At 46.3% G+C, this 11,239-nt stretch overlaps 1 protein-coding gene across 3 annotated transcripts in view; it reads left to right on the top strand.

Annotated features, from left to right (window-relative positions):
- Positions 1–1,463: 1,463 nt before the first annotated feature.
- Positions 1,464–11,239, top strand: part of SLCO1A2 (solute carrier organic anion transporter family member 1A2) — a 34,679-nt gene continuing 24,903 nt past the window's right edge. Inside the window, exon 1 of one of the 3 annotated variants that reach the window (XM_081926976.1) lies at positions 1,464–1,490. Coding sequence is in view for 2 of the 3 variants with exons in the window: in XM_081926974.1 (XP_081783100.1) it covers positions 6,933–7,016 (84 nt within the window). In the remaining variant the exon portion in view is untranslated. Of the gene's footprint in view, positions 1,491–6,520; positions 6,630–6,874; positions 7,017–11,239 lie in introns of those variants that run through there. The other 2 variants (XM_081926975.1, XM_081926974.1) reach the window with 2 other exon arrangements.

Raw genomic sequence — 11,239 nt, 5'->3', positions numbered from 1 at the left:
GGTTTAACCAAGTTGGGAGGAAAGCCTCAGATCACCCCAGCTCTGGACTGCCAGAAGGCAATGCGGGCAGGCAGCAGAGGGGAAGTAGGAGAGGCAGGCTGTAAGCTGGGCTGGGCTGTTTGCAAAAAGGCTTTCAAACAGCCTTGCACTGTGCTTTGGCAGAGTGGAGGACCATGCTTCACCAGCATGTTCCCTGCAGGGATTGCACTGGTGAAGTAGTGGGGAGGAGACCCTGCGTCCCCTTCTTTCCCAGCCTCCCCACCCCCTCCTCTGTGTTTTAAAAAACCCAAATAAAATGTGTGATTGGGAGACAGTGGAGGAAGAACTGCCCCCTCCCACTGAATTGATTCAGGGCCCAGTTGCAGGTCAGGTCAGCTGCAGATTAGCCCTAGTGAGGGCTGATCCAAAGCCCCATACTGCAGAGCCGTACTCCATACAATAAGGTAAAGGTAAAGGACCTCTGGATGGTTCAGTCCAGTCAAAGGTGACTATGGGCTTGCAGCGCTCATCTTGCTTTCAGGCCAAAGGAGCCGGTGTTTGTCCACAGACAGCTTTCCGGGTCATGTGGCCAGCATGACTAAACCGCTTCTGGCACAACGGGACACCATGACAGAAGCCACAGTGCACAGAAACGCTGTTTTACCTTCCCACCGCAGTGGTACCTATTTATCTTTTTTAAAAATAGTATTTTTATTAATTTTTCAACAAGAGTAACAAAATATAATAAGAAACAAACAGTAACAAATGCAATAACATCCATAAACAAAGATAATTATACATAAAGCCATATCAATTCCATAAAGTGGGATTCTCTGAATCCTCTGACTTCCCTCCCCTCCCATTCCTGGTTCCCTAAATTTCTTATCAACTGCATATCATTTCTACTCCAATTTTTTTCTAACCTCAGATTTCCTATACTATTTCTAAAATTACAAGGGTTCTTAAAATCCTGCCAATGTATTTATCTGTTTACAATACATTTGCAAAAACATAATAAACATTTCCCATTCTTTTTAAAATTTCTTGTCATCTTGATTTCTGAACTTTCCAGTTAGTTTCGCCATTTCAGCACAATCCATTAACTTGGTTTGCTACTCTTCTTTCGTCGGGACTGCTTCTTCTTTCCATCTTTGGGCTAACAGCATTCAAATGCGGTATCTATTTATCTACTTGGACTGGTGTGCTTTCGAACTGCTAGGCTGGCAGGAACTGGGACAGAGCAACGGGAGCTCACTCCTTTGCAGGGATTTGAACCACCGACCTTCCGATCAGCAAGCCTAAGAGGCTCAGTGGTTTAGACCACTGAGCCACATTGGCATTATTTACTCAGCTAGAGCGAAGCACGTTAAAATGTGAGGCTGCAAATATTTGACAGAAGCCTATCATATAATGGCCGCCACATGCTAGTTAATTTTCAACATGTTGGGAAATAAAAGATCAAAGGCAAAATCAGGAAACATCATTCCACATGTTCCTAAACAGTCACAGCGGTAAGTGAATGACAGCATCTGTTTTACTAAAGATCTTGAGTGTGGGTTTGTTTTAATATTCAAGTGTGGTTGCTGACAGAGCAGGAAAAAGGGCCATCTCAGCTCTTCTGCCTTTGACTGTGTCACTTGGCATTCAGAAATCAGAAAACGGTGCAGCTTGCCATGGTGTGGAGATGAACACGATCGCCTGCTAGATTTCTTCATGCCAAGGTGCTGTTACAGGTTTCGTTACACGGTCTGGTTAAAAACTTGGCAACCCTGTTTTTGAAGGGTTCTGTCTGCAGTTCAAAATGTGCAGACTCCTGTGGGTTCCGGAATAAGTGATGTTTCTGCAAATTGATACTCTTGCTCTAGGCAGGTTCAAGCTACACCAGGTAGCACTGCCAGGCCTAGGGCATGCCAACCTCACCTCCTTGTTGCTTGTCTCTTTCCCTGTTGTTGACTTTTTCAGGTTGGTCCCATCCATCTGCTGTAAGTGGACTTGGATAGGGTGGAGGGGGAAAGAGGAGCCAGAGGGGCTTGAAATGCACCAAAATGGGGCAGGTTGGCAGAATATGGGGGGGGGGGATTCACGACAAGCCCCCTAGAGATCTAGCCCTTCTTTGAGAGCAGGAACAGTAAGAGTAATCAAATGGATTTCCTACTAAATGGCAACATATGAAGGTGTACCTGATTAACTAATAGCAGTGATCAATTTACGTGTGACTTACCCATATTTGTTTTGAAAATTTTACAGATTTATCTGTGTTTTAGTAGAGGTTATTTCACGCGCGAACACAAAATAGTTTTGCAGATTATCGCTGTGTTTTATCTACAGTTTTATTGTGTACACTGCTTACGAGAGGTCTTGTTTAGGCAGCTTAAACAGTGGTACCTCGGGTTACATACGCTTCAGGTTACATACGCTTCAGGTTACAGACTCCACTAACCCAGAAATAGTGCTTCGGGTTAAGAACTTTGCTTCAGGATGAGAACAGAAATCGTGCTCTGGCAGCGCAGCGGCAGCAGGAGGCCCCATTAGCTAAAGTGGTGCTTCAGGTTAAGAACAGTTTCAGGTTAAGAATGGACCTCTGGAACGAATTAAGTACTTAACCCGAGGTACCACTGTATAGCTCTGTCGGTGGCGGGTGGGTTGAGGCAAACGTACTTCCCCCACCCCCCACCCCTGGAAGAAGAGGAATCATAGGATTGTAGGAGAGACGTTATCTTCTATAGGGGAGCGGTCTGGGCACCACATGGGGGCATTTTGCCCAGTAGGAGAGAAGTGACACTTAGGCTCTCAGTGCCACCTGCAGCCCTATCAGGCTGGAGTACTGTATAGCAATTTGGCTTACTGGCATTTGTTTCAGGCAGGTGAGCGGATTTAAGATAATATGGGGTCAATATCTGAGTCATTTGTGAGAGCCAGTGTGGTGTAGTGGTTAAGAGCAGTAGACTCGTAATCTGGGGAACCGGGTTTGCGTCTCTGCTCCTCCACATGCAGCTGCTGGGTGACCTTGGGCCAGTCACACTTCTTTGAAGTCTCTCAGCCCCACTCACCTCACAGAGTGTTTGTTGTGGGGGAGGAAGGAAAAGGAGAATGTTAGCCGCTTTGAGACTCCTTAAAGGGAGTGAAAGGCGGGATATCAAATCCAAACTACTACTACTACTACTATTCTTCTTCTTCTTCTTCTTCTTCTTCTTCTTCTTCTTCTTCTTCTTCTTCTTCTTCTTCTTCTTCTTCTTCGTCTTCATTTTGGGGGTTTGGCCTAGTATGCACATCAGGTTAAATGTAGGCCAATGAACCCAAGGTCTATTCAATGGAATAGGAGTTTATCAAACCTTGCTGTGTGACCATAGCAAGCTGTAAGCTGGCTCAAGCAATCAGAGTGATTGGTTTCCCCCATTTGCTTCGCTCTCACATGCCCAGACTTGTTTGATTGGACTCCTTGTTCTGGTTCTGTTGACTGGCAGATCCTTCAGCTGTTCGGCGGTTCGAATCCCTGAAATGGGGTGAGCTCCTGTTGCTCTGTCCCAGCTGCTGCCAACCTAGCAATTTGAAACCATGCCAGTACAAGTAGATAAATAGGTACCACTGTAGCCGGAAGTAGATAAATAGGTACCACTGCAGCGGGAAGGTAAACGGCATTTCCGTGCACCCTGGTTTCCGTCACGGTGTTCTGAAGCAGTTTAGTCATGCTGGCCACATGACCCAGAAAGCTGTCTGTGGATAAACGCTGGCTCCCTTGGCCTGAAGCGAGATGAGCACCACAACCCCATAGTCATCTTTGACAGGACTTAACCATCCAGGGTCCTTTACCTTTTTTTTTTTAAAAAAACACACACTGTAATAAATATAACCTGTTTCCCCACATTCGTGTTGCCCTGCATCTTCTTTTGATGTGATAGCAACAGGTGTATTTAGATGGCAGGTGAAATGTGCTTTTTTGTCCATGCTTTTTGGAACCTGAGGGCGTTGATGTTGGTTGGAGTTGAGACTTAGGGCTCAGCTATACAGCTGCAAATATAACGTTTTAAGCATGCTTTAAGTGCATTATACAAATGTGACATTAGATGGTGACAGTGAGCTAATGGCAAATTCAATATATATTTTCATTACTGTATCATTTTTTTTAAAGAAGCATTTTCACAGTATTTAAAGAAATATATATGTCTAGTCTCAGCCTTAGTGTTCCTGTTTTGCCATGGAGGGATGGTTCTCTTTTATGTTTTGCATTACTGTTTATAGTATACGTGTTGCTGTTAAGCTGCTATGTACTTTGAGCTGCAGGAAGGAGCAGGGGCAGAAAGACTCTGATAAAATAAATAAATATTACCACTAGCTAGCACCAATTTCTTTCTTTCCTTTCCATTTATTATATTCATATTCTGCCCTTCTTTGCAAAGTTGCCCAGGGTAGCAAACACAAAAAGGTGTGTATTGTAGGTGGGGAGATAATAGAATTTAAAATATTGGGGCTCAAAACACAGCTTTCCATAGTTATATACCGTATTTTTCGCTCCATTGGACACACCGGACCATAGGACGCACCAGACCATAGGAGGGAGAGAACAGGGGAAAAATTTTTTTTCTTGTTCTCCCCCTCTAAAACAAGGTGCGTTCAAGGTACATTTACCTGAGCTTGTGGGGCTGGCGGTGGGGGGAAGCGCTGCTTTCCCCCACCGCCAGCCTCAAAGATCCCTGAAGCCTTTGGAGTGCAGCACCCCGCTGCCCTGGAGAGGCTGTGCGTGCAGCCGTCCCCAAGCTATAGCAGTGAGACGGAGCCCTCTGTCTCGCTGTTCTGGCTTGGGAACAGCCTTGCTAGCTTCTGCAGGACAGCGGGGTGAAGGCACCCCACTGCCCTGGAGAGGCTGTGCGTGTAGCCGTCCCCAAGCTAGAGCAGCGAGACGGAGCGCTCCGCAGTGCTCCGTCTTCCTGTTCTGGCTTTGGGCTTAGTGGCGCAGCCTGCATTCGCTCTATAGGACACACACACATTTCCCCTTAATTTTTGGAGGGGAAAATGTGCGTCCTATAGAACAAAAAATACGGTAGTTTAAACAATCACACTCAAACAGAAACTTTCCCAAGAGCTAATGCGGCTCCTTGAACAGCCAAAGGTTGACCACCCCCTTGCTGTAGACTGAGGAAAGCCTGCAAATAGGTTCCTTAACCTGGGAGACCACATTATGAGTTCAGTGCAAAGGGGTCCAGCGGCGAATTCAGGTGCTCCTAGACTGGCGGTATTTTGCTGGAAGGATTCTTGGTCATCCTGGAACTTTAGGTTGGCTCAGTGAATTAAAGCTCTGCTGCAAAGTTCAATAAACTTGCTCTGAAAAAAGGGAAAGACACTAACTTTTTGCCATTTGGAAAAGTGATGAGGAAATGCACTGCAAAGCGTGGGACTGATGAATGATTAACAAGAAGGTTTGTAAAAAAAAATAAAAAATTGCAAGCAAATCAGTTTGAGTTCAGGATGCAGGGTGATGGCGCTGCAACTGCTCTGTAACCAAAGCAGAACGAATGCTTAGTAAATACCAGACATAAGGTAAAAAGGTTAAGGACCCCTGGATGGTTAAGTCCAATCAAAGGCGACTATGGGGTTGTGGTGCTCATCTCGCTTTCAGGCCGAGGGAGCCGGCGTTTTTCCACAGACAGCTTTCTGGGTCATGTGGCCAGCATGACTAAACTGCTTCTGACACAACAAAACACTGTGACAGAAATCAGAGTGCACGGAAATGCCGTTTACCTTCCCGCCACAGCGGTACCTATTTATCTACTTGCACATGTGCCCACCTAGCAGTTTGAAAGCACGTCAGCGTGCAAGTAGATAAATAGGTACCACTCTGGCGGGAAGGTAAATGGCATTTCCGTGCGCTGCTCTGGTTCGCCAGAAGTGGCTTAGTCATGCTGGCCACATGACCTGGAAGCTGTACACTGGCTCCCTCGGCCAATAAAGCGAGATGAGCGCCGCAACCCCAGAGTCAGTCACGACTGGACCTAATAGTCAGGGGTCCCTTTACCCTTTTATACAACAATTTTTAGCGGATGCAAAAATTTAGGGTTTTGTAAAGTTTATTATTATTTCATTTTATAATAAAACAGAGACAAGAGTTGTAAAAACTGTATTGAAAGCAAGATTGTATATGTGCCCTGGTGCCATCATAAAAAGGATGCCTGGAGGAGTCCATAGTGGTGCCCACTCAGCTGCTGTTGGACTCCAACTCCCATCATCCCTGACAATTGGCCATGCTGGCCGGGGCTCATGGGAGTTGTAGTCCAACAGAAGGCACCATATTGGTTGCCCCAGGACTCTAACTGCTGTGCAAGCTTTATGCAAGCAAAGCAAAACAAATGCTCAGTTAAACAGTTCATCTAGAGGAGCCAGTGTTCATTATCTCAGTTTCACTGTGTACATATTTTGCCTTTAATGAGCACATCAGTGCAACATTTTGGATCCTGTTAGGGGTTAATGGCAGTCGACTGGCCAGAACTCAAGGTAATCAAAGACCTGCAGGGATTAAAATTGTTTAGGGAATTACCCAGGACTTTTTACAAGCTTAGCTGAAAAAGGAAGAGAGAGCAGAGGAGACATTCAGGTAGTGTGTGGTCCGATCCTGGTCTGAAATGGAAACTGAAGCCAAGATGAGTGATAGCATCAAGGTAGGCAATCCAAGGTTGTGCCTAGTTTATTGTCTGAAACGCACTTGCAAGAATAGAGAGGAGAGCTGTAAAGAGAGATAGGACCATGTCTTGAAATGGGGCAGTTTTCTGGGTTATTTATTCTGGCTCAAGGTCCCCCCTGTTTCTTGTTTCTTTCTTCCGCTCAGCAGGTCACTGCTGAATATAACAAAAGTTTCACTTAGACTTCTTCTAAGAAAGAAGTACATTCAGTCCTGTTCTTTCCCCCTGTTGTCCTGGTTTTGTGTCTCTCGTAAGAGATCCTTTCATTGCTCCAAAACTGCAATGGCTTCATCCCAAAAGAAACTCCGATATGGGTTAGATTTGAGGAGAGAAGCCAGTGGATTTGCCACTAACAGGATCACCGAGGTATGGATAGCAATAAAGCCATAAAGATGCCACAAGACGGAAAGAGATGGGAGGGAAGATCAGAATTGTAAACGGGGAGAAAAGTCATCTAATGGGAATGTTAAAAATCAGAGCTTTGGGTTGATGCAGAGATGGGAAGCTTGCTTGGCGCAGGGAATATATGACGTTACATTTATCTTACAGTCATGATGACTAGAAGAGTCCTTTTTCAAAAAAACATTATAAAGAATGTTGGGATTTGCAAGATTCTAACTCTCACACACACAGCCTTTAGGTTGCATGCCATCAAATCCTAGATTGTAGCATGTTTTGGGTTGCTGTTTTTTGTTTTAGTTTTTTTGCTGGCTCTCTTTGAACTAACAGATCAAGCGATTAAAAGCGTCGCACTGTACAAGCATTCTGAAAATGCTGCTCCCTTTAATGACCTGAAGAAACGTCCAAAATAATTGTGTAACCAGAAGTTCAGGGAAATCAAACACCTGACGTTCTTTTAAAGCATTTCTTGGCACGGAGCTCGCAGGACTTTTGTGTATTGTATTTTTTCCGGCAAGCAGATTTTCATAACCGACGACACTGCAATGGGGATGGTGTGTGTGTGGCGGGGGATTGGGGGCATGATATCTCTCCCCTGTTGCACCTAAAACTTTTCCTAAAGGAACAGCCAGCACTTCCAAATCGCAGCACTTGGCTTGTTTATTTGAGGGCACATCGAGTTAACTAGCAAAATGCCGGTCATCATTTTTGTGTGTGTGCATGCGCATGTGTGTAAAGGGGGCTTGAAGCTGCTGAGAGGCAAACTGTACACCTCTGCAAGGCATTGCCATAGAATCAGAGGATCACAGCACCATAGACAACTCTCTGCACATCAAGGACGGAATTTGGTACTATGGCACCTTGTGCTTGCCCAAAATTTGGCGCTCCTCCTCCCCTCGTCCTTGCACCCTGCCAGGCTTTGGGAAGGAGGTGTGAGGGCTCTGGCAGGGTCTTAGAGGCCACTGACCTCCTTCCCAATGTTGGGCAAGTATCACCTGGATTTTGGGAAGGAGATGGGTGGACTCTAGGACCTTGACAGAGCCCTCACGCCTCCTCCCTGTAGCCAAGCAAATGCTTTGCAGGTGCCCTCTCCGTTCAGCGCTTAGTGTGGGCGAACTGGTTGTGCTGCCTTAAAATTACCTCTGTGCTCAGTGCTGGGCCTTCTATGCATGATGGAGGAATGGCGCCTCTAATAAACAGCTGTTCAGACGCCACTTAAATATCTCGAGTGAAGGAGAGCCTTGCCAAACAGCTCTGCCAAAATCTGCTTCCTTTTACGGCTCCCGCCTCCATTTGCCCTGCTGCTTTCTTGATCTTTAGTGCGGAATTGGAACAAACAGCAACCGGGTTTTCCTGAAGACTGCTGTTAGTTCTGATTTAGCGCTAAAGAATGGGTTTCCCAGGGGATGGTGGCTGAGCAAAGGCAAACCACTTAGACCCATGTATAGAAAGTGGGAGTCAATGGAAAAAAACCACTTTCTAGGTGTGGGACAAGCCCATAGTCCCCACCCGTTGGGCCTAAGCTGGAAAAGGTTGCCCACCCCAGTGTACAGTACAGATTTTTCAACTACGGCCAAACTGTTATGGTACATGTGTAATATTCCCATTGGGGAGAACAGTGTTGCCCTGCTCTCTAAGCAGTTCCTGGGGCAGTTCTACACTTTTGGGAAGAGAAAGTGCCAGTGGAAGCCAACACTGCCCTACCAATCTACGTAGCTGGGCAGGCTTGCCTAAATAGAAATAGTTTTAGCAGGTGCCAAAAAAGAGTACACCTACCTGTTGTCAGTTGGTGTTGTGGACTGGCTGGATGCAGAGGAGTGGTGGAAGGAACCAGCCAGGGAATCCCCCAAGGGATGAAAACTCAGAGCCTGGAGATTGGTGGTTAGAGAGAGAACAGTGGGAAGAAGAGGTGTCAAAAGCTGAAGAGGTTACAGGGTTTAGTGAGCAGGGAGAATCTGTGGCAGAGAGAAGTCCAGAATCAGAAGATGAAGCAGGAGAGGAGGGAAGCCAAGAGGTAGACTGCTGAAGAAGCCAGGGTGTCACCCCCTTCTGCTGCGACAATCTACCCTCCCTGCCTCCAGTCTCCCAGTACCAGAAGAGGTATGAAGAGAGTTGAACAGAGACAGACAAGGCAAAGAAGTCTCAAGTTGCTTGGGAAGGACTTGGGGGAAGAGGAGACTTAGAGAGCTGTGGAAAGTGAGGTTCTTCAGTCCTCGCAACTGCCTCATTGAGGCAAGATCTCCTGGGAGGATTTGCTGTGCCCATTCGGCCTGAGCTGTTTTGTTTCTTTGAATAAAGAATAAACTTCATTGAGACCTTGTGAGTTATTGCTGACCTGGTCCTGACTCCCGCCTTGACAGTTGGCAGGGAGTCCCAATGTGCAGGTGCTGCCCACATGGAAATATTGATTCTTTACAAAGGCAGAGCAAGTATTACTTGGCACCTGCAACCAGCTCTGCAGATTGAAGCGGTCGAGTGGGTAAGGTAAACTGGTCCCGAGTTGCTAAGAGCTTCATATACCGATAATAACAACTTGAACAAGTAGCTGTCTCTCCTGCAAACCAGCAGACCTTCTCCCCAGAAATTGGCACTGCAGTCTCAAGTTGCCTTCAGCCATCATCTCTCTTTCCTCCTCTCTCCTGTCTCTTCTAAAGTGGAAACTATTGTTTGACAAACCTAGACAGCATCTTAAAAAGCAGAGACATCAAAGGTCCGTATAGTAAAAGCTATGGTTTTCCCAGTAGTGATGTATGGAAGTGAGAGCTGGACCTTCAAGAAGGCTGATCGCCGAAGAACTGATGCTTTTGAAATATGGTGCTGGGTGAGACTCTTGAGAGTCCCATGGACTGCAAGAAGATCAAACCTACCCATTCTGAAGGAAATCAGCCCTGAGTGCTCACTGGAAGGACAAATCCTGAAGCTGAGGCTCCAATACTTTGGCCACCTCATGAGAAGAGAAGACTCCCTGGAAAAGACCCTGATGTTGGGAAAGTTGGAGGGCACAAGGAGAAAGGGACGGCAGAGGACGAGATGGTTGGACAGTGTTCTCGAAGCTACCAGCATGAGTTTGACCAAACTGCAGGAGGCAGTGAAAGACAGGAGTGCCTGGTGTGCTCTGGTCCATGGGGTTACGAAGAGTTGGACACGACTAAACGACTAAACAACAACATTGTTTGATTCTCATTCACAATCCTGTGCCCTCCCCTCCCCAACACCCAGCTCTGATAGGTATCTTATCGCTCAAACTCAACAGACAGATGGCCAACTAACTCCCAATCATTAGCTCTCCTCCCCTGACCATTATAGGCTATTATCCTTACAGCAGGGTTATGGGATGCCACCTCACATCTTTTTCAGGGGGATCTGAAACTTCCCCACTTCTTTTCAAGGAATGTAATTGAACCTAACCTTAAATAAAGCTATCCCACTTCCTTTTCCTCTTCTTCCTATGTCAAGCAGCTCCCAGCAAACAGAAAAGCCAGCAGAAGCCGTTATTCTTTTGGACTAAATAAGAGAATGAACTTGTATTGTTGAGAGAGAGAGAGAGAGAGAGAGAGAGAGAGAGAGGATCTCGAATGTATTGAGTCCAGAGATGTACGTGGGTTTTGTATTTTAATCCAGAATAAAGAATCTTGGTGTGCTTATTTAGGCAAGAATCTGTAGGATCAGGGACACGGGTGGCACTGTGGTCTAAACCACAGAGCCTAGGGCTTGCTGATCGGAAGGTCGGCAGTTCAAATCCCTGCGAGGGGGTGAGCTCCCGTTGTTCGGTCCCAGCTCCTGCCCACCTAGCAGTTCGAAAGCACGTCAAGTGCAAGTAGATAAATAGGTACCGCTCCGGCAGGGAAGGTAAACGGCATTTCTGTGCACTGCTCTGGTTCGCCAGAAGCAGCTTAGTCATAATGGCCACATGACCTGAAGCTGTCTGCAGACAAATGCCAGCTCCCTTGGCCTATAGAGCGAGATGAGCGCACAACCACAGAGTCGTCTGCAACTGGACCTAATGGTTAGGGGTACCTGCAGGATCAAGACATGGAGAAAATAGAGCCATTTCAGCAGTGTACATGCTTTGAAGCTCAGCATATTTCCTGTCTCTTTCTGGGTGGGGGTCTCTGCACACATATTAAGATTAGTGATGAACACATTGAGCCCAGTATAATTTGCAATGTGCCTGTTGAATTACAAATCTA

Source organism: Podarcis melisellensis, assembly GCF_964234715.1.
Source record: "Podarcis melisellensis genome assembly, chromosome: 10".
In the NCBI taxonomy this organism is placed as follows: Eukaryota; Metazoa; Chordata; class Lepidosauria; order Squamata; family Lacertidae; genus Podarcis; species Podarcis melisellensis.
Note: the sequence above shows the minus strand (reverse complement) of the source record. Positions and strands in the feature narration are given on the sequence as shown.